We start from the raw sequence: 26,558 nt of genomic DNA, 5'->3' as shown, positions 1-26,558 counted from the left end.
GATGGAATGTTTGAACTCAGCAGAGAGGGTACAAAAGTCAAAGCAGACCTAATGGGTAGATGGTGGCAGGGAGGAGAGAGGTTGTTCTAGTCGCATCCGCTCCCACTGCATCACAGGCCTTCCTTCCTCGTGACGTCACACCTCCCACGCGCCAGCCACCTGCACACCTTCCAGTTGCAGAGGTCGCTCATTTATCTGCGCTCCCTGACTGGTTGGCGCTTGAGCTTTTTCTTTCTTTCTTTTTCTAGGGCGGGGAGCGACTGGGGAAACAGCTCAGTGTGTAAGGTATCTGCCATACGTGAGGACCTGATTGACAGCACCTACGTAAAAGTTGTGGCTGGAGCTGGACTTGGCTTACCAGCCACGGACATTTGCCGCTCTTGCAGAGGACCCAGGTTCATTTCCCAGTACCCATGAAGCAACTCAAAACTGGTTGTGATCCTGTTCCAGAGATCTGATACCCTCTTTAGCACCAGGCACACATGTGGTGCACATAAACACACGCAACCAAACAGTATTTACATAAACAAAAAATATATATAATATATTTATTTGTTGGCACTTTTATTTTTTTTATTTATTTATTGCCCGTCACTTTTTGGTGTTTTTTTGTGTGTGTGTGCTAGTGTCTCTCACTCTGACCTGGGCCTTGCTGATTTGGTCAGGCTAGGTAATCAGAGAGCTGCCAGGGATCTGCCTGTCTCTATCTCCCAGCAATGAACTACAATGAGCTCTACCAGCCCCATTTAAAAAATATATTGAGCCAGATGGAGATGGCACATGCCTTTAATCCCAAAGGCAGGTTGATATCCAAGTTCGATGCTATGCTGGTCTACAGAGTGAGTTCTAGCACAGCCAGGGCTACACAAAGAAACCCTGTCTCGAAAATAAAAAATAAACAAAAGCACCTGGTGATGGTGGCTCACACCTTTAACCCCAGAACTCAGGAACTCAGGAGGAAGAGGCAGAAAGATTTCTGAGTTCAAGGCCAGCCTGATCTACACATCTAGTTCCAGGACAGTCAGGGCTGTTACACAGAGAAACCCTGTCTCAAAAAGCAAAACAAAACAAACACAACAAACAGAAAGCAGCCAACACAGACAGTGCCAAGGAACACCTACCCAAAGTTGACTCCACAGGCTCACATGTGTGCAGGGCACCTGGGGATACACATGCACCCAAACACAAGGATATACAAATGCACCACAGCGAGGAAAAGAACAATGTGGCTGCCTGCTTTCCTGTTCCACCATCTTCCCAACGGGAAGGGCTCCTCACACAGGATGTGTCTTGTAACTCCTAGGCTGGATGGACAGAAGGTGCTATGTAAATTGATCATTACTCAAGAAGGAAGCACAAGGGGCCATGGGTCCACCTTTTTCTTTGGCAAGTAATGCAGGAGGACATGAAGGACCTCGTGCCTATAGGGTCTTCTGTTCCCAATGCCCTCAGCCTTAAGTCTGACCACTTTCCCCACAGTGTTCCCAGCCCCCCCCCCACAGTGTCTTTGCACACAGCGCTCTTTCGTGTGCTGGGCTGCTCTTTGGGGACCTTGAACTTACCCCATCTCCTATCCTCTCCCCGCTTCTTCACAGCAAAGCCCTCTGAGGGCGCCACCCTGATATCACGTACTGAAGAGCCGGAACTTGACATGTCAAATAATATCTGCTCAATAAGTATCGGATGATGTGATGGGCTGGTGATGTGGCACAGTTGACCGAGTAATTACCTAGCACACGCAAACCCCTGGCTGCCATCCCTAGCACCACACAAACCAGGTGCTCTTGTAATTCCAGTACTTAGGAGGTGGAGGCAGGAGGATTGGAAATCCAAGGTCATCCTCAGCTCTATATATGACCTCTTCTCTGACTCTTGGCTGGAGCTCTGGGGATCTTCCCTGGGACCACATTCATTCATGGTGAGAAGACTGAACAAAGTCTTAGGCCAGCAAGTGGTTAGTGCTGGCAGCAGTGGGGATGAGGGGGCTGGTCCAGCACATGGTCCTAAGCCTCTGGGAGTTGCCTTGAGAGGCATGTCATGATCATCAGCTACAGCTGAAAAGCACGGAGCAGAAGTAGCTCCTCCATCATTTCCGTCAGGGTTGGCAGCTGGGCGCTTGAGTCAAGGCACATCAGAACGCTGCTGTGAGAATGCACTTTTCATTAGCTGACATTGTCTTGCGTCGTCCCTGAGTTTATGGAGTTGGTATCCAGATGCTGCCATTTTGCAGGTGTGAAAACTGTCAGAGAATTGAAGACACTTGCCCAGGGTCACACCACAAGGAGATGAAAGAACTCAGACTCGACAGTTCAGTTCCTAAATTCCTCTCATTTAGCAGAGGGCAAACCATCCCCCAACCCCAGGTCACACATCTGGGAGCAGAGCTAAACTGGCTTTTGAGCCCAGATGGGCTTCATAGTGTATCTGGTTTAATTTCTAGGTCTGTGCCTGACTCACCTATCACTTGGGATTCTGGGCATTGGAGAGAACAAGGCCCTGACCTTCTGACCCGACCAGACCCAGGGTCATTCACACCCTAGACACTGGCCCAAGAATGCAGCTGCACTGGTCTGGTCTGCGTGAGCCTGGCAGGGCTCAGAAGGGGAGGAGCGGGCAGCAGGCAGGAAGAAGCATCTGGGCGTGGACAGGAGGCAAGGCAGCCTGTCCTGCAGGGATGCTGTGCCTGGCAGAGCTTGTTCAGCCCCACCCAGAGCCACCCCGCCCTGGCAGGGTGACTTCCTTGCAGAGAAACCCTCATGGTGAGGGTGAGAGAACCAGGGATGGTCCTAGAGTGAGTTTTCTGATCTTCAGAGCCACCCCTTTGTGACTAGGCCATGTAAGGAGAGGGCCAGGGCCCTGGGGTTCAGAGCAATCACCATTCAACCATAGTGGGAGTTGTTTCCATATTTTGGCAACATACACAACTGTACAGGTGCATACCTGAGTCTAGGGAGGGTCGCAGAGAGTCATGGGAACCTGTCTTCCAGGAGTGACCGCTGGGCAGGGCTACCCATCAGGCAGGAGGAGGCTGACAGGGGCCCCAGAGGGTGAGAGCCTGAGGTGAATACTCTAGGGGTGACTCAGGAGCAAGAAGGCTCAATGAGTCACCCTGGACCCTCTTCTGTGCCTACTTCCAGAGCTCAGCTTCCCCTCTTGCCAAGGGGAAACTATGGGGAGCTCCAGGGAGGGGGGAACAGCTCGGGGTTAGGTATGAGTCAGCCCATGTGAGCTGAAGGGCCAGCTTGACTTTCCATCCGAAGAATTGTCCTGCAAGAAAAGTAAATATGTTACACAATACAGGGCAAAGCTAGGCCAGCCCCCTCCTGCCCTCTGGGAGTGCGGGGAGGAGAGAGACCTCAATACCTAGTGCTCTGAACACAAGCATCCCTTTGTACTGAGTGCTCCCTACACAGTAGCTGAAGCAGTCCAGAGTGGTTAAGCCCCTGTTGCGATCACACAGCCAGGGTTCAAACCCAGGCTGGCTTTGAACTGTGTTTTTCAGATAGTCCCCTAACTGCTTGCTTCTGTGTCCCAGAGCAGTGCTCCTCTGGCTGGTTATCTCACTGGGTAGAGCATGGTGCTGATAAGATGCAGTTTCTTGGGTCCTCTAAAGACCCATTCCGTCATAATCTTAGAGGGAGATAAACCTGAAATTGGACGTAGGACCTCACACATGCCAGGCAAACAGTATACCACCGAGCTCCGCCCCACCACCAGCTCTTTTTAGTCTGTGTTTGGAGACAGGGTCCTGTTAAATCACTCAGGATAGCCTTGAACTCATTCTGGAGCCAAGGTGGGTCTTGAACTTTTAATCGACCTGCCTCAGCCTCTGCAGAAGTGACAGGCCTATGCCTGACTGGAATCTCTATCATAAGTGTTCCCCAGGTGAAGGCAGAGCCACGTAGGAGGTGCGAAAGGGACACTCGATGAGAGGCTGGACCTGGGCCTCCACCCTGGGAGGACAAGGCTCCATCCTGGTCCTGTGCGCATGGCCCTCTGCTCCCCGACTGAGAGAATGCTGTTCTTCCTGTTTCAAACTGGTTCAAAGTGAGTGCCGAGTGTGCATTCCTCTCCAACTTCTGGGGAAATGCTAAGCACAAAGAGGGTGTGGGTAACCCTTGCAACAAAGAAGTCCCACCTTCCAGCTTTGGAAAGGGACAGGTGTGAGAGGCCAAGGGTCACTGGTTGCTGAGCACTGGATGGCCTGGCAGGTGCCTCCTCTATGAGGTTTGACCATCCTGGAACAAGTATCCACCCAGCCCCAGCGCTGGCTTCCCTGCCCCCGCCACAGCAGAGGGGATGAGTCACTTGGCAGAAGGCAGCTTGGCAATGCCGAACTAACCCCATCTGGCCCCCAGAGGATGTACAAGTGAGGCCAGATCCCCCACCCCATCCTGCCTGCCCAGAGATGTGTGTGGGGTGTGTGTATACACACGTGCACACACACCCATGCATATACACACAGTTGCACCAGCCCTGAGCAGGCTGTTTTAGAACACAGTGCGAGAAGGTGGGTGAGGGCCAAGTGGAATTCCTCCCTTAATCTGTTAATTCCCTCCAACACTCCTGGACTGGGCCCAGCTGAGTCAGTGGGCACCAGGCCCAGTTGCCCTGAGCCTGGGAGTGGAAACTGTGGTGGGTAGAGAGGGGTGTCCAGATTTGGGGCACTTGCAGCTGGCAGATGGGGCCACAGACCAGTCAGGCACTGTGACTTTCGGTATGGCTTCCCTTCCCAAGAGAAAAAGCCAGAATACCAGGTTCCTCCTGAGCAGGGAGTCCCGCGGGCTTCACTTCACAGGAAGCACTCAGGAGAACTGATCACCAGAGATGTTGTCGTTACTCTGTGGTGCTCTAGGCTTACAAGCCTGGCGTTCCCTGTGCACCGCCTTCCCCAAACCACTTCACGTCCACCCACTCATCCACCAGGAATTGTTGAGGAAAGGATTTGAGTGTTTGGGGAAATCTGGAGTTTTATTCAGAGCTCTGTACCTGGCATCCCAGAAGCTGATTCTGTCCCTGGTTTTGCCGAGTTCTCTAATCACCACCAGGCTGTGTTAGGGACTCACTATGAGGGTCTCATCCCATGGCAGTCACTCTGCTTTGACCCACTTCACAGATGGAGAAAACTGAGGCCCAGAGAGGCAAAAGGGTCTTGCTCATTGTTCCCCACAGTTGAAAAGAGACCAAGTAAAGATTCAAACACTGGTCTGTCCTGGCTGCCTCCCCTCCTTCCCCACTGAAGACTTGTTCACCCTCAGGGGACTCAAGGCTAACAATTTCTCATAGGTCCTTCCAGAAGTTTTCGATGTATACAAAAGCACATTGTACAGGTATTCCCACCCACCAGCTCTCAGGAGCTGCACTCCTTGCCTCAACCTCTAGAGTTCAAAAACGCTGTTTTTAAAATTATGTGTATGTGTGGGTGCACGCGTGGGTGTGTGCATAGTGTGTGCAGTTGACAGCAGAGACCTGTGGAGCCCAAAGGAAGACACCAGATCCGCGGTGCTGGGGCCACCAGATCCGCGATGATGGAGCCACCAAACCTGGGTTTTCGGAACTAACAGGGCTCCTCTGTATGAGCAGTGTGTTCTCTTAGCTGCTGATCCAGGCTCCCCTCCCCCACCCCAGCACCACCCTCCTTATTTTAAACCCGTAGAACAGAGACTGGAGACCATCTCTTGCTGCCATGATCAAGGCCCTTTCCACTCTCAAAACCTCATCTCCCCACTTGAACTCAAAGCCCTTTGGCTGTCTGTGAAGTCTCTCCAGAGTGCATCTTCCCAGATGAGCTCCCACCCCACTCTCACCCCCACCCCCTACTCCCCGCCCCAGGGTGGCACTGAGTACTCCTCTCATTCCTACGCAGACTCAGTTTTCTGTCAGTCAACACAGAGATGCGTCCCTTGCTGCGGGCTGTGAGCTCGTGGGATGCGGGTCCAGCTCGGAATGGGAGAAAGCTCCATGTTTCCACCAGTCTTCTGTCCCCAATCCTGTCTCACCCCGGACATGCTGGCAGGATTGTGCAACGTTGCTATGCTCAGCCAGAACTAAGCAGCTTTTATGACCCACCATGAAGTCTCTATCATACCAGGGCCCGGGGTTATGAAAGTTTCAAGGGATATTATGTCCTCCCCAGCTGGCCTGGGTGACAGTAGTGGCCAAGCTTCGTGCTTGTTTGGGCTGGCACTGTGTGCCAAGCTCTTTTGTGAATTAGCTTCAGAAATTCCCTACAGCCGTTACGGATGTGGATCGCTATCATCCTTTGACAAAGGAAGAAACTGAGGCAGAGGACAATAAGTAAAACCTGGCACAGAGAAATCTTGACTGGCCACAGGTGTCCACAGGATCTGAATTTAGTACCACGCCGTAGTTGGTAGCTTCAGCCTTCACCAGTCACGTGGCCCCCACCTTGAATGTGATTTTTTTGACCATACAGGGAGCAGGGGCCCCACCACCACCTTCAGTCTCCCACATCTGTCTGAGGATCCAGCTGGGGAGTCATCAAAAGAGGAGTGTCTTGGTGTCTAAGCCCAGGTAAGCCCTTCAGCCAGGGGGCGCGCCAGGCCCGACGTGCATGATGGGCGCGGCCTCGTGTGCCGGCGCAGGTGGACTGGGAGTCCCGGTTCTGGCTACCGGCTGCGCAGCCTCTGCAGTACTAGGCGGCGGGGGCGGTGTCCGGCAGGGACCAAGGGAGCGCGCCTGAAGCCCCGCCTGCAAGGTAAGCGCCACCTTCCTGGGGAGCGGCTGGCAAACGAGTGGCGGGCGATCGCCCCGCCCTGTCCCAGTAGTGACCCAGAGTCGCGGCCCTCCTCACTAGGGGCTCCGCGCGCCGCCACCACCTCCGCCTTTCACCTGAGCCCGCCGCCCGCTTTCGGTGCGCGCCGGGCCTGTCGCCGCGTCCCAGGTCCCTCCGTCCCAAGCGCCACCATGCACTCGCTCTTCAGGAAGAAAAACAAAGGCAAATACAGCCCAACGGTGCAAACCCGGAGGTGAGGGGGCACTCTGGCTGGGATGCGGGAGACTCGGAGCTGAGCTAGGAGTTGGGAGATGCGTGGAAACGCCAGGCGGAGGTCCCTCTGGAGCTGGGAAGTTTTTATCTGGCGGGATGGGACCGGTGAAGGAAACCAAGAGTGACACAAGGAACTCTAGAGTCCCAGGATGCGCTACTTGGGGGCCTAGATGGGGGTTGCTTGGGTAGGGAGGGAGTACAGAGCACTGACTCTACCCCAAGCTGAAGAGTTGCCCTGAGCCTGGAATCTCGGTTGTGAAGCTTTGTGTGGCCACCCTGGAACTCTAGGAAAATAAGCTGGGTGTAGGGTGCTTCCCCGAGGGACTAGAAGACCGAGCAGGTGCGGCTGGAGTTGGACTGCGAGAGACGGTGGCTCCAAGGGTGGGTCACCTGTCCTAATTCTCCGCAGCTGCACCTGCCTACTTGCGCTGGAGCACTCAAAGGCCGCGGTGGGTGCAGGGGCCGCGGGAGTCCAGATTTAGTCACTCCCAGGCTCTCGGGAGTCCCCGCTCAGCCCGGCTGGGTGGGGACGGGCCTCTTTCTCACAGCACGATTTCTGAGGGGTGTGGCTCCCGGCGCTTCCCCACCCCCCTAGCCCCGAAACTGGCCGCGTCTGCTATCCCTGGGTTCCCAGGGCCGCCCGAGAAGCGAATGACATGTCTTGATGCGTCTGGATGGAGAAGCAGCCCACGTCGGTTTTGATAAGCCTAATGTATTCATTCGCTTAATAACCGGTTTAGGGGAGACTGGTGGAGTTGCTGAGATTGAGGGAGGGGGTGGAACTCGTGCCTCTGCCTTGAAACTTCCCTAGGGGAAGTGGGGGTTGGTCCCCCCCAAAGAACTTCAGGCAGATGAGAAGCGACAAATGTCAGAGCTCACCTTGCTGAGAGATTCCTCCTCCATTGGCCCAAGAGCAGTTCCGCCCCCCTCCCCAAACTCCAGATGGAGGCAAGAGACTCCACTCTGGCCCCGGAGCTACCCCATTGGCTGTCTCTGCTGTTCAATCCAGACCTACTTATGAGACAGGTGTCTTGGACACCACAGCCTGAAGTGTGGCCTGCAAGGTCTTGTGCTTTCAAAAGCTCTGCTACCCCGTTGTCCCACGGACAGGGCTGTTGAAGCTCAGTCATTTCTTCCCTTGTTCTGAGGTCCCCTCCCCTCTCCTGCCCTCCCCTCATCAACCCTGTCTTTCACAACCCCGGAGACTGGGCAAGGCCCTCCGTACTGTTCCTCTGTGTCTGATCCAGCTGGCTGTCAGTCCCAGCTGGAGTCCCATCCAGTCCTTGTACTCCTCTCTTGAGTATTGCACAATCGGATACTCCATGTCAGTCCCACAAGGGTCAGGCCCCTATGGTCCTCAACAGGAGAAGAGTCATACATCCCAGGAGCTAGGCCAGGTCCCACCCCACACTCCCAGTCCTCCAGCCCGGGAGGCCTGGGCTTGGACTAACAGCAAAGCCAAGAGCCAGGGAAGGGAGGAAGGAAGAGCTCCATCTTCTCCAGCTGAAGGGACTCTGGGGTCACTGAGGTTAAGTACGGGAGTCCTGCCCTCCTCCTGGCCAAGGCAACCCACTTTGTCCTTGGCTAGCAGCTTTGGTATGGGTCTCAGCTCAGAGGTCTCTTGCTCCAGGACAGGGTGAAGCCTCCTTTGGGCTCCCATGGCCTTGTGGTCACCGAGCCCTGAGTAGGAACTAGTCACTCTCTTTATGGTCTCCCAACTCAGGATGCCCTCTGTTTGTTCCCACCCTCACTGGAGGGCTAGTTCCTGACAAAACTGTGGTAGGGCCACCTTGTGCCTACTCAATTTCTTTTTCTTTTTTTCTTTCTTCCTTTCTTCCATTTTCCCTCCCTCTCTACCTCCCACCTCTCTTTCTTCTTCTTCTTCTTCTTCTTCTTCTTCTTCTTCTTCTTCTTCTTCTTCTTCTTCTTCTTCTTCTTCTTTAGTTTTTTTTTTTGAGACAGGCACTTGCTATGTAGTTCAGGTTTACCTCCACACCCCTGTGAAGCCCAGCCTGGCCTTGAACTCCATCCTCCTGCCTCAGCATCCCCATAACTGGGACTACAAGAATCTCTGTAGCAGTGGCTGGTGTCCAGTCAGCCCTGTAGCAGGCATAATGCTGATGGTGTGGTGGTGATGGTGTGTGTCCTCTTGTTGTTCTAAACTTTAGCTGCTAGCCATGGGGAACACCCACTAAGTTTTCCCTCACTCCGTTCTCTGTGGCTCCTCTGTTGCTGTTGCAGGGACAGTGCAGTCCTGGGGGAAGGAATTCGGGTCCAGGGAACAGAAGGCTTGCTGGTCATCCTGGTCTTGCTATACTGGTGGGAAGCTCTGAGCCTCAGTTTCCCTGCCTGCAAAGTATGGGATGATCAGCATTTCACCGGCGGAGGGCTGGAGAAAAAAATTCCCAGCATATCAGAAGTACCCAAGCAAGGGTTGTTAGCTTTCCCAAGCTCAGGGGACCCAGCAGTCCTGAGGAACTTTACACCCAGGCATCCAAGGACTTGGACAGCACAAGTCCCTGTCAGGGGACAGAGAAGCACTCTCCCTATTTGTCTGCCTTTTAGCAGCTGACAGGGGTTGAGGGGTGCTAGGCAGGGTGTGAACCCCACTGCTCCTGTCTCCCTGGTTCCTAATGACAGGTGTAGAAGTTGGTGTTCACACCTGATCTAATGACAGGGTCAGGTTTGGTGGTGCAGGTCACCGAGGACAGCAGCTAGACTAACAGGGAGGTACTGGAGGGCACGTGCTCCCTTTCTCCAGACTGGACAGCTTAGTGGGGATTCTTGACCTTTCTGAGCCACTCACAAGCAGAGTGTCTGCCTTCGAGTATTGGCTAAGAATTAAATGAAATAACCCAGAGAAAAGGGTGAGAGCCATAGGGAGTGTCAACATAAGGCGATGATGATGATGGTGATGATGGTGATGATGGTGATGATGGTGATGATGATGATGATGATGATGGTACAAAGGCAGGGTCTTTGTGGCCGGGGCTGTAGATCAGTTGGTAGAGTGTTTGTCTACCATGCACGAAGCCCTGAGTTTGAATCTCAGACCTGTACAAAACCAAGCATGATGCCTGTCATCCGAGCACTTGGGACGTGTAGGCAGGAGGATCAGAATTTCAAGGTCATCCCTGTTTATGTAGAGGGTTTGAAGGCAGCCTAAGCTGTGTGGGACCCTGTCTGAAAACAATGTGTGAATGCAGGGGATGTGCCTGCTCTCTACCCAGGAACAAATCGTGCTTTTCCCAGGGGGTGGAGCAAAGCTCAGGGAGACCTAGACAACACCCTGCACTCAGTTACTGGCGTCACAGTGGGAGATAAGATGAGGTTAAGCTTAAACACAGGTATGACCTTGTGACTGCTGGATTGATGGGGTCAGGAGGACAGAGCATCGTTTTGGCCAGACCAGGTCTGCAACCCACCGACTCTGTGTTCTGGAGGTGAGGTTGTCAGGTTGAAGTGTATCCAGGTCGTGGCGGGGGAGGGCTTCCTGGGAAAGATGTCTGAGTGGAGCAGTTAAGATCATCTGGCTTTGGGGTCAGGCTGAATCCACATTGACCACAATGATGGATCTCTGTGAGTTTCAGGCCAGCCTGGTCAACATAGAGAAATTTTTGTCTAAAAAATTAAATAGAACTGATCTCACACGTCCACCTTCAATCGTGTGCCCCTCCCACCCTGCCTGACACTCCAATCATGTGTCCCTCCCACCCTGCCTGACCCTCATACCCTCTCCCAGCAGCTGACAGCACCTCCTGGCTCTGTTGAGTCTTTGAAGAAGGCTGTGTTAGTTACTCATTGCTGGGACAAAAGCAGCTTAAGGAGGGGAGAGTTTACTGTAGCTGGCTGTTGATACAGTCTGTCACAGGGGGAAGGACTGGTGGCAGGCATGTGAGGCAGCTGGTCCCCCTGCGCCCCCAGTGTGCAGAAAGAGATGGACGCTGATGCTCAGGTCACTTTCTCCTTTCCCTTCAATCTGGGACCCCAACTTGTGGGACACTGCTGCCTGCATTTAGGGTGGGTCTTAGCACCTCAGCTAACCTAATTTAGTCACTCTCTGGCAGACATGCCCAGAAGTTTGTTTTCAAAATGAGTCTAGATCTTATCATGTTGGCAGTCCAGAATACCAGCACACATGGCTGTGGCCATGTGGGAGGATCCTGTGTGTAGAGAGGGGACTGGCAAGACGCGTGTCTTGAGGGCACCCTGACCATCTTGGTGGCAAAGAGCAGTGTTTGATGTCAGCTGGGCCTTTCCTGAGCTGGGTGACCTTGAGATCACGTCTCTGAATGAGGAGAGTTCTGATATGGACACCACTCGGACCAGCTTCTGAGCGGACCAGCTGACCAGCTGTGGAATAGGCCCAGCTATGGGACAGTCTCAGAGCAAGCAGCCATCACAGACGGCTGAGGATCAGGAACCTAAGTCTAGAAGCCTGCCAGGTAGCAGGCTCAAGGCCATGCATGTACCCGCTGATGAATGACAGCCGGAAGGACAATGATTCAGGGCAGGGCCTGTCAGCTAAGTGTGCCGCCCTCCAGGTACCTGGATGTCTTGGACAGAGTCAGCTGCCCATGACTCCCTTGCACCTGACCAGGGTCTCATGGCTGGGATACGGTCATGTGTCATTCTGACTGCATGCCCACAGAGGGACTGGGTCCCACTTCGCAGAGGTGGACAATGAAGCTGAATGGTACCATCCTGGACTCACAACCGGCCTACGCTGGGGCCTGAGGAGGAATCCCACCCCCATACCTGAGGCTGGCGGCAGCCCAGTCCAGGGACTCTGAAGCCAGATGGCAGATTGTTAACTCCAGCTCTGCAGACACTGCTACTTACTAGGGATGGCATTGGAGAAGGTGATTTAGGCAGGATCTCCACTTACTATGTAGCCCAAGGTAACCTTGAACTCACTATATATCCCAGGCTGGCTTCAAACTCATTCTGTAGCCCAGGCTGACCCCAATTAACTATGTGGCCCAGATTAGCTTTGAACTCATGGCAGTTTTCCTGCCTAGCTCCCTTGTGCTGGGATTGCCCTTGGGAGCCTCCACATCCTGGTCCGGCCTCTCTCTGCAGGTGATGTTGGTAGATGAAGAGATCTGAGACAGAGCTGGGCTCAGCCCCTGGGCAGCACTGCTAATGAAGATGGTGGGAAGGCATTATCAGCGGCCAACCTTGCAAGGAAGAGGGGAGGAGTTTTGGGGAAACACAGAGTTAGTTAACACCCAAAGCTGAGGGGATGGGGATCAGGCACTCCCAGGGTACAGCAATCCCCTGTAGGCAATGTGGGACTTCTCTGGCACTGTCTGTGCCCTCCTGCCTGCCTCAGCCTGTCCAGGCAGCAGAAAAGGAAACTGGCCTCCGGGCTTTGTTCTTTCTGCTTTTGTAGTCCCAGCCTCCTAAACCCGAGCAGCCTCCTGCTACCGGATTCTCCCTTAAATGGCTCCTCACTCCTGCAGCCTCCAGAAGTCAGAGAACCCACTAGGGCCCTTGGATGGCTGCAGATGCCCTTTGGCATTCCTGCTCTAACCCATGCCACCCTGCACAGCATGAGTGCAGTGCCTATCCCGTCTCCACGCTGCTCGTAGCGAACCATAAGGCCTTTGCCTAGGCTGTGCCCCCTGCCTAAAGTGCACTCTCCTCTTCTCTGTGGCATTTTCTCCCTGATTTGGTTCCCAGGGAAGTGCCACCCCCAAGCCTCTCTACTGGGATACAGCCATCCTCCCAGCCCATTGTCTCACCTAAGTCAGTGTTATCTCAGGGTCATTTGGGTTTGTGTGGTAGCCCACTGCACCAGGAGTGAGAGAAGGGTGCAGCCATCAAATCACAGGCTAGGGGATGGAGAAGGTAAGTAGATGAGGGCAGAGTTCTCTCTGGAAAAGGGAATACTAGAGGTTGAGCAGTGTGGTCCTCCCCCACCCAGTCTCTGGGCTAGGGAGAAGGCAGAGTAAACAAGAGGTAACAAGGAAGAGCACTGGGTACCGACATATCGGAAGGAGGGGAGCTGGGGGCATCTAAGCAGAGCCAAGGGTCAGCAAGAGATGGACTGATAAAGACAGCTTCAGAGAGGCTTAACAAGGCTCATTGTCTCCTCATGGGGTCGTCCTGAGCAGGCAAAGCAAGTGGATGAAAGGTGAGTAGGTTTTTTAAAACGCACAAACAGCAGTCAAGTATGGTAGTGCAGGCCTAGAATCCCAGCGCTGGGGAGGCTGAGGCAGGAAGATGGTGACTTCAGGGACAATCTGGGTGACATAGTGAAACCTTATTTCAAAACAAAACAAAAGCAACTAACAACAATGAAAAAGAAAAAATGCAATTTTGTTGATAATTTACATTTGGATGTAGACAAACAGATGTATTAAAAATATAAATGGGGGGCTGGAGAGATGGCTCAGTGGTTAAGAGCATTGCCTGCTCTTCCAAAGGTCCTGAGTTCAATTCCCAGCAACCACATGGTGGCTCACAACCATCTGTAATGAGGTCTGGTGCCCTCTTCTGGCCTGCAGACATACACACAGACAGAGTATTGTATACATAATAAGTAAATAAATATTTTTAAAAAAATATAAATGGGGTGGCTAGAGAGATGGCTCAGCAGTTAAGAATGTGTGTTGCTCTTACAGAAGACCTGGGTTCAGATCTTAATACCACCCGGTGATTCAGAACCTTATGCAACTCCAGGCCCAGGGCGTCCAGAGTCCATTTCTAACCACCTCACGCACCAGGCATACTGTGATGTATAGATTACAGGCAAGCAAACACCCATAAATAATAAATATGTAAAAATAAAAAATAAATGTATATATTCCTGAGATGGGGGTCTAGAAAAGTAACATAAATGACTATTTATTTCTTTTTAAAGAAAACCAGAAATGAATATGGCCATGAAAGGACATCCACTTAGTCCTGGTGGCAGACGTGGGGTGACCACTTCCTTTTGGTACTATTCTGCCAGCTCATGATGATTTACCCCTCAGAGTGACATTCTAATGCCCAGAGGCACCATGGTTATGTTGAGCCAGATAATAAATACCATAGGAATCTTCAAGACCAGCTTCGTGACCCAAAGCAACTTGACCTCTGTCTGTAATGAGAACCAGACGCCCAGAGGCCAGCAGGTGGGCGGCCTTCCCTGGGCAGAAACAGTTCAGGCCTTAAAAATAGAACAGGAATTACTGCCCCAGCAACCCACTCAGTGTAGGATTTACTTCCCCAGGATTAATAACTGGGTGTGGGGGAATTTATTGCATAATTACCACAGAAGTTTCTAGTAGGGAAAGTATTGGTCAATTGGCTAATCAATCTGGCGTTTATTGAACACCCCCTGCATGTGGCTTTCTCTTAAGATTTTCTTCCAGTGGAGACTGGAATTTTCTCTCATCCATGTTACTCAGCTTTAACAGTTGCTGTGCATTAGTTCCTTGTTCTCAGCCCTGGCTATGTTTTAAAATACCCTGAGGAAGTCTACCAGGATATATCTTATCTCAGACTAATGAAGTCTGAACTTTCTTGAGAAGTTCTTGGGCTGTGTAGTCAGGAATAACCACAGTAGTGATGTTGATGTCATGCTCTGTCCTAGCTTTAGATCATACTGTGTAGATCATACTTCCTCTTTCAGTGGCTGCTTCCTGGAACGTCACCTTCTGTTCCTTTCTGCTTGTCTTTCTTTTATCAGTTTCAGGTATGTCTTAAAATGTATTACAAGTCAGGCCTGGTGGTGCACACCTTTTGTTTTTTGTTTGTTTGTTTTTGAAACAGGGTTTCTCTGTGTAGTTCTGGCTGTCCTGAAACTCACTATGTAGAGCAAGCTGGCGTGGAATGCACAGAGATCCGCCTGGCTCTGCCTCCCAAGTGCTGGAAGGAATTAAAGGCATGTGCTGCCACCACCAGCAGTGGTGTACACCTTTAATCCCAATACTTGAAAAGTAGAGACAGGTGAATTTCTGTGAGTTCCAGGCCAGCCTGGGAAGGATAACCGTCTGTCTTTGGACAGACAGAGTCTCATGTAGCCCAAGCTGGTTTTTAACTTGTCATGTAACTAAGGATCACCTTGGACTCCTGATCCTCTTTCTTCCTTTTCCCAAATACTGAGATTTCAAGAATGAGCCATCATGCCCGAGTTATGAGGTGCTGAGGATTGAACCCATGCTTTGTGCGTGCTAGGCAAGCACTCTGCTAACTTGAACTAGATCCCCAGTCCCTTAATTAGTGAATTTAAGTCATTTACATCTATTGTAATAACCAATGTGTTTAGATCCACTCTGTGTTGCTGTTTGTAGTGCTTCACCTTTTTATTTCTTTACTCATTTTTATTGGATTGAGCTATATTTTCCACAATTAATTTAGATCATAAGAGTACCTGTAATCCTATCACTCATGAGGCTGAAACAGGAAGATTGCAAGTACAATACCAGCCTGGTCTGCAAAGTAAGGTTCTGTTTGTACAAACAAACAAAAACAAAAAACAAAAATAAGTTGGATTTTATGAGGTCCGAATGGGACTAATGAGACTAGGTAATTATCCAAATTATAATCAGTGGGGTGTTTTCTTAGCCCTCCTATTAACCTATAAAGTTTAGGACAATAAAGATTTACTCATCTTTAGGGTGGGCCCATCTGTAACCCTTAATTCAAGGGCTTGCATAAGTTTGGGGCTCGGGATATAGGCATTAAATGAACCAGGCATTTTATGGCCTGTCTACAGCTCATATCTTCAGGGGCTTATGGTCAAAGTCCAGTCTCCAGGGCCTGTGACAGGAAAAGGGAGATGGAAGGAGTCGGGGAGCAGGAGTGAAATGTATTGAGCTGTTATTGAATGTCTACGGAGTACCTGCTGGCTACTGCAGTTCTTAGTGTGGACATTTACTGACTAGTCTTACTGACTAGTCTAGGTAAACAGGAAGGCTGTCTCAAATAAAATTAATAATAGTAATAACTGCATTAAAAAACCACCACAAAGCAATTCCACCGGCCCCTCTTGGGTAGAGACATGCAGATGTGTCAGGTGAATCACGAGGCCCCCACCACACCAGTCGGCTCTGAAGCTCAGCCTTCCACCCCCATGGAAGCCAATGACACCCATCTTGGCAGGTGGCCCAAGGGTCAGAGAGGGAGCCTGTTTCATCACTGGGTGGGGTGTGTGGCCCAGGTTCCTGTGAAGCTGGTTCCTGGCACTTGAAAGTCCTGTTTAGAGGGACAGGTAGGGAGTCCCTTGTGGTCACATCTGAAAGAATGACTCACCCTCAGTTTACCACCACTGATTGTTACCTTGCCTGTTACCTGGGACTAATTGTCCTGACAAAGATGCCAACAAGATGTCAATTACTGTGTCACTCCTGATAGTGAATGCCTCACCCTTTTGTCCCTGGTGTCTCTTGTCACTTTGTCTGGGATGTGGTGGATGTGGTTTAGTATTGATGTCTCCCTTGGATTGGGGAGGTTGTTTTGGAGCCCAGCTACTTAGATTCAGATCTTGATACTACAGTTTCTTAGCTGTGTGACCTTTGACAGGTTTCTAAAGTCTGCTGAGCCTCAGATAACTTCCTCTGGAGAAAGGTGTAGGACTGTGGGACTGTGGGACTGTAGGACTGTGGGACTGTAGGACTGTGGGACTGTAGGACTGTGGGACTGTAGGAGTGTAGGACTGTGGAACTGTGGGGCTGTGTGGCTGTGGGGCTGTAGGACTGTGGGACTGTGGGACTGTGGGACTGTAGGACTGTGGGACTGTGGGACTGTGGGGCTGTAGGACTGTGGGACTGTGGGACTGTGGGGCTGTAGGACTGTGGGACTGTGGGACTGTGGGACTGTAGGAGTGTAGGAGTGTGGGACTGTGGGACTGTAGGATTGTGGGACTGTGGGACTGTAGGACTGTAGGACTGTGGGACTGTGGGACTTTGGGACTGTAGGACTGTGTGACTGTGGGACTGTAGGACTGTGGGACTGTAGGACTGTAGGACTGTAGGACTGTAGGATTGTAGGACCGTGGGACTGTAGGCCTGTGGGACTGTAGGACTGTGGGACTGTAGGACTGTGGAACTGTAGGACTGTGGGACTGTAGGACTGTGGGACTGTGGGACTGTAGGAGTGTAGGAGTGTGGGACTATGGGACTGTGGGACTGTAGGACTGTGTGACTGTGGGACTGTAGGACTGTGGGACTGTAGGACTGTAGGACTGTAGGATTGTAGGACCATGGGACTGTAGGCCTGTGGGACTGTGGGACTGTAGGACTGTGGGACTGTAGGACTGTGGAACTGTAGGACTGTGGGACTGTAGGACTGTGGGGCTGTGGGACTGTGGGACTGTAGAACTGTGGGACTGTGGGACTGTAGGAGTGTAGGAGTGTGGGACTATGGGACTGTGGGACTGTAGGACTGTGGGACTGTGGGACTGTGGGACTGTGGGGCTGTAGGACTGTGGGACTGTGGAACTGTAGGACTGTGGTACTGTAAGATTGTTGGAGTGTAGGAGTGTGGGACTGTGGGACTGTAGGACTATAGGACTGTAGGATTGTTGGAGTGTAAGGCTGTAGGACTGTAGGAGGCGTAAGTGTGAGAGGTCTAGGAGTGGCTGATGTTCCTTAATGTACCTGCTCAGTGCAGCGATGCTGATGAGCCCCAAACACCTTCAAGGCCTGGAACTGAGAGCCATTGAAAAGTAGTGTGTGACAGTGCACCCCTGTAATCTAGCCATAGGGAGGCTGAGGCAGGAGGCTCATCAGCTGAAGGCCATAATGAGACCCTGTCTCAAAAACAAGAACAAAAGCAACACACACACACACACACACACACCAAATAAAACCAACCGTCAAAGAGGGCTGAGGAGATGGCTCAGTCAGGACAATGTTTGACTTACAAGTGTCAGTACCTGAGTTCAACCCCTGGAACACGTGTTAAGATAAGAGCTGGGTGTGCTGTGAAGCATCTATAGTCCCAGTGATAGAGACAGCGGGTTCCTGGAAGCGTGCTGGCCAGCTAGCCTGGATCACTTTGTAAAGTCCCAGGCTATGAATGAGCCCGTTTCAAATAACTGGTAGAAGGCAGCTGATCAATGGCAGCTGAGGTTGTCCTCCCACCTTCACATGTGCAGACAGATATACTCACGCCCAACACACATGCCCACTCTTCTCCAACAACACACACACACACACAAAACCAAACAAACAAATAAATAAAATGTAATAAAAAAGAAAGAGAAAGAGAGCCCAGCCCCAGTTAATCTATAGTGCTACCCTTCTCAGATCCTCAGATTTTAATAAATGAAAATTATGACACATGAAAAGACTGGGCAGGCTTTCAGCACCTAGCGCGTGCTCTGTGTTTAACTCTTGACATTCTAGCTATGTTCAGAGTCACTATGTAGAAGACCAGATTGGGGGCTCTACCACACACAAGTCAGCCTTTATAAGACCGAAGCCTCAGGAGCCAGTGAGCCCATCCCCGGTTCCAGAGGCCGGTAGGACCCGGAATGGCAAGTGGGACCTAGAATGTGCTGGGGCTGGGGCTGGGGCTGGCAGGAGGCTCTGGGGAGCTGAGCAGTTCCCGGGAACTGTGCACTCCCACGTTCCAGGCATTCCTGCTCAGACGGTTCCCGCTTCCCCACCTGCACACACCCAATACTCATCAAGACCGAATTAACCCCAAAAGGGAGGAACTGAGATAGGACCAAAGGGTGGTGCTTGGGAACTGCTTCAGGCCTGGAGAGTCAGGTGGCTATGCCAAGAACAGAGTGCCAAGGAGAGGCAGGGGAGCAAAGACAAGCTGGGCAGGCAGGGACAGCTGGGGTAAGGGTTGCGGCATAGACCTTGGCCTCTCCAGGGTCACTAGGAAGCAACTGACTCTCAGCATGCCTGCTCTGGGGAGAAGGCTTTTTTCTTAGTCTGGGATAAACCAAGCCCCCTGCCCTGTGTGCTGGGGGCCTTGTCGCTGCAACTGGTGTCCAGCTACATCTTCATACACTAACTCTCTACAGTCAGTCCGGGGCTTGGCTAGGCAAGGCTGAAGCCCTGGATTTGGGGGTTCAGGTTGTCAAGGAGCTGGAGGCAAAGGCCTGGCCCCAGTGTGTGTGTGTGTGTGTGTGTGTGTGTGTGTGTGTGTGTGTGTAGAGTGGAGCAGGTACCTGGGAGCAAATACTGACTTTATTAAGTATCTATAGGTACCAGACCCTGAGTGAGACAGACAGATGCTCTGAGCCCTTGCTTGCTTCATCCTACACAGAGGCCCTAGAAATTCCTGGAGTCACACACCCCCATCATCCAGGTCACATGACTTCCTTGTCAGATGGGAGACTTCATATGAAAAAAGTGTGAGCAGCGCCTGGTGGTGCAGGTCTTCTAGTCTAGCAATTCCCATGCCCCAGAAATAAGGCTCAGAGAAGCTAAGTCACTGACAATGCACGAAGACGGGAGGCATCTGATCAGTTTATGTACTTAACAGACAGCTCTGCTCCTCGCCCCAGCTGTGGAAAAGGACCAATGACCCTGCATAAAATAACAGTTGGTCAGGGGTCCAGCAGGACATGAGTCAGGGTCTCTCAGACACCTGTGTCCCATCTTAGAGCATTTGTGCTTGGGTATGCCGTGGATGTCCCTGTTCCTAGCTCCTCTCATGGATGTCTGTGCTGGGACTGAGAGGATTATGTGCTGTCCTAGCTGTGCTGTGAAATCACATAGCATGGAGCTCAAATTCCAATTTCTTACTTGACGGTCGCTATCACTGCATCCCCAGCATAAAGCAGGCCAGGTTGTAGCCGCTGAACTTCTAACAGCCCGTGACGGAGCCAGGGCCAGTCTGTGACTCCCTGCCCTGCCCCCTACGTTGCTCTGCTCCAGATACATCCTAGGGATACAAAGAGATACCTGTTCCTGTTTCTGTCCCCAGAAAGCTCTCGTCGGGTCCTCATGTTCTCAGACCCAGCCCTGGTCATGCCTATTTGTCCCCATTGTCTCTGTCTTAGGGTTACTATTGCTGTGACAAAACACTGCGACCAAAGCAACTTGGGGAGGAAAGGGTTTATTTGGCTTACACTTCTACATCTTACTCCTTCATGAAGGCAGGGAAAGGCATGCACCACCACCGCCCGGCTCAGCCTGCTTTCTTACAGAACCCAGGACCCCCAGTCCAGGGGTGGCACCTCCTGCAATGGGCACCTCCCCCATCAATTAAGAAAATGCTGGACAGGCTTCTCTGCAGCCTGATCTTATGGAGGCACTTTCTTTTTTGGTTTGTTTGTTTTTGTTTTCTTTTCTTTCTTTTACTTTGTCCCCCAGATTGGTTTATGTAACTTAATAACATGGATGGAGGCATTTTTCTTAATTGAGGTTCCCTCCTCTCTCGTAACTTCACTAGCCAGCACAGACTCCAAGGAGGCACTAGCAGCCTGGCCTCACTTTGTCCCGGGAGAAGAAAGAGGGACATGAGAGGACCCCACTGGACTTGCAAAACCTTCTCAGCTGGCAGTCCCTACCCACAAGTCAGGCCTGGGCTGACATTTCTGGGGCCAGCGAAGTCCTGGAAGCCATCTCGGTCCTGCTTCTTAACATTCAATGGAGTGTGAGCCAAGACTGTGAGGTAGCATTTCTCAGGCCTCAGCATGAGCCTCCCCTGACCAGATTGCTTTAGGTGGACGTCTGATGCCACTGTCTTCCCAGCACCAGCACACCCACCCCACCCCACCCCTACCCCCTGTAGCTGTCAAGGAAGTTCCTCTGTCTTTGTCTTTTGTGGCCTTGGCCCACCTAGGCCTGTGTGTTGGTTGAACTGTGGGATGAGAGAGATCATGGAGTCACTGGGCCGGAGTCCCAGCAGTGGCACAGTGTTGGCTTTGGTAACAAGTAACAGGTATCAGGACCCCTGCTAAGTCCCATCTTGGCTTGTGAACCTGGCTTACAGGACCAGCATGGCAGAAATCAAGCCCTGTCCCCGAGAGGAGGGTCCACCTGCAAAAGCCACACACAGTATGGCGGCAGTTCAGCCCCAGTTCCGTTTTTAATGGCAACTCTAGAGGGAGAGACATTGCAGGGAATCAGAGACCCCAGGGGAATTATTACCACTGAGGTGCCAGGCCACCCACGTGCATTCCAGAAGCATGTTGGGTGCACCCTGTGTGGTCAGACAGACAGTGCTACCCTACTGCCTTTAGACCCTGCTCTGAACCCCAGCTCAGTCCTTGTACCCCCAAAATAAAATAGTGTCTTTAAAACTTAGTTCGGATGTCAGATGCAGCCTTTACCTAGGCAGCAGGATGTATCGATCTCATAGTAGGGATGATGAGAAGGGTCATGGAATAAATAGGTCACTGGGTGTAGTGATACAGGTCTGTCATCACAGCGACTGGGGAAACTGAAGCGGGGGAATCAAGAGTTCAAGCCTTTCCTGAGTGCAGAGTGAGTTCAAGGTCAGCCGGTACAACTTTGACCCTATCTCCAAAAAACTGAAAAGAAGGTTGGGGCTGTAGCTCGGGGTAGAGCACTTGCCTACGTTGTATAAGGCCCTAGGTTCAATCCTCAGTACAAAACGAACAGGCCCATTGTTGGCTGGTGCGGCCAGGATCTGATCCCTGTGTGGTTCTAGACACAGGTCTTTCCTCTCCACAGCTGTGACCCTGGGTGGTGCCTTTACTTCCGAAGTTGCCAGGGCAGTGGGCAGATGGGAGTTGATGGCTTCTGAGACACCTTAAAATGACAATGTGCACACCCCTGCTAACCTCTGGGCATGGAAGTGAGGCTGGGCATGCCACCACTTTCAGAGGGGTGCCTTATTCTAGCCCTGCCTTATTCTGGGGGTAGGCGGTTGGGAATGCTTCAGGCTCCCTGTTCCAACCAGGTGGTTGCCAACTGTGGGCGGGGCATCTTGGAAGAGGGTGGAGGAAAGGATGGTATCTCAGCCTCCATCAAGGCCATGAAGAGTGGATGCCCAGTGTGCTTCCTTGGTAAGATTAAAAGCCCAACCTGCCAGGCCTGTTCCTGTGCCCTGCCCTGTGGGTCCCACCCCCACATTCCTGTGCTGCTGGCATGGAACTCCACAGTTCTCACTGGAACAAACAGTGGCCCTCGCTTTCTTACTCAGACCCCAAACCTGATCAAAAGCACAGAATGTTCCAGCCTCGACCTTGTAAAAGCAGGGTAAATAATGCTGACATGGAGGGATGGCTCAGCCGTTGAGAGCACTGGCTACTCTTCCAGAGGACCTGGGTTGGGTTCCCAGCACAACACAGAGGCTCACAACAGTCTATAGCTCCAGTTCCAGAGGATGCAATACCCTCTTCTGGCCTCCTTGGGCACTGCACACACATGGTACATAGACGTACATATAGGCAAACACACACATAAAAATTTTTCAAAACAGTTGCAATAAATAATGCCACTTATTTCAGAGGGCAGCAGGATTCCTGAGCAGTGTCATAAGTACCAGGCCACTCACCACTGGGCTGGTGAGAGTCAGACCCTGAAAGCATTCACTGGCATCTTCCAGGTGGCTGGGGTTGCCTGCCCCTAAGAAGCTAAGCTAGTTCAAAGACAGGCTGGGGTATTCAGCCATTTGGGTTCAGCTCTTAGATCTGGCTTTCTGTCGTGGTTGCTGCCACTGCTGGCCACTGACCTGGTCCCTCTAGCTCTTAGGGCCACTCATGGCTCCTCCAGCTTCTGCTACTCAGCCTGGCCTCTACTCTTAGCCCCAAAGGTCCTAAGGTCACAAAAGGAGGGAGGTAGTAAGAGGAGGGTGTCTCCTCAGAACCCCTGAGTGAGCCTGCTTATGTAGCTGGGGAGGATCATAGGCTCTCACATGCTAATAAAGGTGGTGTTTGCACCAATCACAGCAATCCCTCTGCCAGGCCAGTCAGGAAGTGCTCCCTCTCTACCTGGGTAGACAAGGTCAGCTCCAGCTCACTGAAGCTTATGACAGCAAAAGATGGCATGCACACCTTCAGGGCTGGAGGGCTGGCTTTGATCAGTGAGTGGTTGTCTAGAGCTGTCACTACGGAGTGTTCTAGTCGGCGGGTGGCGGCGTGAGGTGCCTCTGGCTATTTGACTGGCAGAATTTTTGTTCAAGGCAGGGGCAGCAAGCCAGAGGCCAACAGCTTCCTATTAGGGAGTCACATGGCACCATCCCCCAAACCTTTGCTTATTTATGGGGAAAATGAACACTAGCTATGCTGACAATATAAACTTAATTTACTATTATCACTAACCCTGATATTTATAAATTTTGACAATGGTTAACACGAGCTGGGTGCCCCAGGTAGAAAGGGGCACCTTCGCCTGTCTCAGCCCCAGCCCTCAGGTGGAAGGATCCCTTGGTCCCAGGGGTTTAAAGCTAAACCCAGACAACAGAGACCCTGTCTCTTCCTCCACCATGTATTCACAACCACTGTAAATAGACTTTTGTTTATGTTGCAGGGATGGAGTCCTGGGCCTCCTGCACTGAGCTGTACCCCAGACTCACTCTAACTATTCCGTTAGTTATCTGATGTTGATTTTTTTTTCTGAGACAGTCTCATACTGTAGAATTTCCTATGTAGCCCAGGCTGACCTTGAATTTGCAATAATCCCCCAGCCTCAGCCTCTGGAAATAGATGTGTGCCACCATGCCCAGCTGGCCAGTCTCTTTAGAAAGGGTTCTATGAGACAAAGTACGCTAACTCTGCAGTTCAGTTGCTGAGTGGATGCAGTTCATGAGGTTTAGTATGTTCAGGATGTGCACAGCCAACGGCACAAGTAACTTAGAATAATCCATCACTCCCAACCCCCAGTGTCACTGCCCCACCCTTAGCATTCCTGAACCCTCTCCCGGCTCAATCCCCAGCCTCACCTAATCTGCTTTCTACTCCTGGGGACCCCCCCCCCCCCACACTCTGACATGTCACACCAATGTGTCCTTCACAGCTGGCACCTGGCCCTGTGGGTCACGTTCACAAGGGTCATCTTTATTGCAGCAGGTGTCCAAGCACGATTTGTCGTGTGGTTGAGCCGTACAGATGGGCCCCGTGTAACTTACCTGCTAATTGATTGATAGGTATGCCTGCATTCAGCTACTGGCTTATTGACTTGTTTGTTTTGGGACAAGATCTCTGAGTGTAGCTCTGACTGTCCTGGAACCTGATATGTAGACCAGGCTAATTTTGAACTCATAGAAATCTACCTACCTCTGCCTTCCAAGTTCTGGGATTAAGGGCATGTGCCACCATACCCAGCTTATCTACTTATTTATGTGTTTTATTTATATTTTTTTTATTTGTGAGGCAGGGCCTCATGTAACCCAGCCTGGTCTCCAGTTTGCTACATATCGGAGAGTGACCTCAAACTCCTGATCCTCCTGTCTCTGCCTCTTGAGTGTTGGGATCATAGGTGTACAAGCTACCACACTTGACTTTATTCTGTAGTGTGTGCGTGTGCACGTGCACACGTGTGCGGGAGTGCGTGCGTGCAGGTACAGTCACAGGAGGCCATCTTGACTTCTCTATCACTCTCTGCTTGTTTCATCCAGACAGGGTCTCTTAATGAGCCGCAGTCTGTCTCTCTCTCTCTCCCTCCCCACCCCTCGGCAAGCGTCCGCAATCCCCTGTCTTTGCCTTTATCGGTGCTAGGGCTGCAGAGATGTGTGGTGTCATGCCAGCTTTTACATGGGCACTGAGAGCCGAACTCTGATCATTACTGGGCCATTTGCCACTCCATCCTTCATCCCCCTTTGAAGACAGGGTGGCCTCAAGCTCATGACGTAGCCTTAAACTTCTGCTGCTGCAGCCCCTGCCTCCTGAGTGCTGGGTCACACTGTATGGATCTGGTTTTTTTTTTTTTTTCCCACCACCCCCCACCATTTCACATCCTCACCAGCAGCACGGGAGGCGGGCTGGGCGATTTTCTCCTCGTTAGCAGGTAGCACTGTTTTCACTATTCTTTACTATTATTCTGACCGTTTTAGTGGCTAACAGTGTGGCAGTTTCGAGCACATGTCATCTTAAAACAATCTATTAAGTATGTACTGTGTGCTCTAAGGGCCCCAAGATTGTCAAATAGAGACATTAAGGGCATGGACTCTGGGCACCACCTCAATTGGAATCCTGGCTCTGTCATGTAATTACTGTGTGACTCAGGGAAGGTTACCTAACCTCTCTGGTCCTTATTTTCCACATCTATAAAGTTGGGATAATAATATGGTTCCCCATCATGCTAATTACATGGTTCTAAGAAGATAACGTCAGGAGGGAGTAGGAATCTGGTGTGCAGAAAGTCGGTATTGGCACCTGTTGTTATCGTGATGCATGTTGCTGCCCTGTGTTGGGTCACAGTACATGTGACATGTGGCTTTCGCAGCATCCATCTGGGTGTAGTCAGTGCTCTGGGAAGAACTGCTGCTCTCTGCTCACAGGCTGCATGACTCCGCGAGAGTGTTTGATGTCCCTGAGCCCTGTTTTTCTCATCTGCAAAGTTCTCCACAAGCCTCCCTAAGTCTCAGGATGAGGATGATGCAGAGGTGGTATTGCTGTCTGGCCAGTCACTCAGCCAATGCCAGACGAACAAGATGCCTTTGTGTTCATCCTTACTCAGCAGGCGGAGAAACCGAGACACAATGCCTGCCTGAAACTGCCCAAACTCCAGCTGGCCCCTCTCAGTTCCCACTCTCTGTGCCCCATCCTGTGTGCTGAACTCTGCTGGAACTGCGACCTGTAGCAACGCTGGCTGAGCACATGACATATCCCCTGGGGGAGGCTGGAGGTCCTAACAGTGATGGCATTCCACAAGTGACCAGCCTGTGGCAAGGCTGGCTGAGCACCTGACACATCCCCTGGGGAGAGGCTGGGAGGTCCTAAGAGTGGCTCATAGGGGCAGGAGCAGGTCATGGAAAGCCTTGGTCTCCAGCTGCAGCAGGTGGGCTGCCGGTTGATTACAAGAGCAGGAGGCAGGGCATTTGGTCTCCTACAGTCTGCCCAGCTGAGGAACAGGAGAGCAGGGTGGGCCCTGACCTCTCCTTTCTGGGAAGCTCAGTGTATTCCTCTAGCCTGGCTTCTGCATGAATTCCCCCAATCGGCTCCCTCTTAGCTCACCCCTCAGACACCAGTGTCTGTGAATGGGCTTCTCGGAGCCTGTTATTGGCTTGTGACTTTGTCTGGGTGGAGGAGGCTTCCTAACTGCCTAAACTGGCAGGTCTTAGTCCTGAGTGACATACAGAATGAGGACCTTCTGTAGGAAATGCTGCTTCCTCGGGTGATTCTATAGAAGTGTGGCCTGAGTCTTGTTCTCTGTGAGCCTCCACAAGGCAGCCTCCAGGGCAAAGTCGAGGAGGTGAGCAGGTGCACTCATAGCTTCTATTTGCTATTATCATTTGTGCCCCCAGCTTTGTTTACCTCATTAGTAACCACTGGTGGGTATCCAGGTCCCCAGGAGACCTGAAAAACTAACTGCGATAGTACACAGAGCCCCAGGCTCTGGAGACCCAGACTCCAAGGTTTAGAGCAGTGCACAGCATCCTCAATCCCCCCTGAACTAGGAGGGTCACTTTGAGGATCTAGCACCCCACTTCCCCCCAGCCTAACCCAAAGGAGGCACCCAGG

The 26,558-nt window shown here is 51.8% G+C and overlaps 1 protein-coding gene across 1 annotated transcript in view; it reads left to right on the top strand.

Annotated features, from left to right (window-relative positions):
- Positions 1 to 6,775: 6,775 nt before the first annotated feature.
- Ppl (periplakin) overlaps positions 6,776 to 26,558 on the top strand; it is a 49,929-nt gene continuing 30,146 nt past the window's right edge. Inside the window, 1 exon segment of the mRNA XM_038324933.1 lies at positions 6,776 to 6,989. Coding sequence (XP_038180861.1) covers positions 6,928 to 6,989 — 62 coding nt within the window. The 5' untranslated portion in view covers positions 6,776 to 6,927.

This window comes from Arvicola amphibius, chromosome 4, assembly GCF_903992535.2.
Source record: "Arvicola amphibius chromosome 4, mArvAmp1.2, whole genome shotgun sequence".
Classification (NCBI taxonomy): Eukaryota; Metazoa; Chordata; class Mammalia; order Rodentia; family Cricetidae; genus Arvicola; species Arvicola amphibius.
This window is presented reverse-complemented; position numbering and strand designations above follow the sequence as displayed.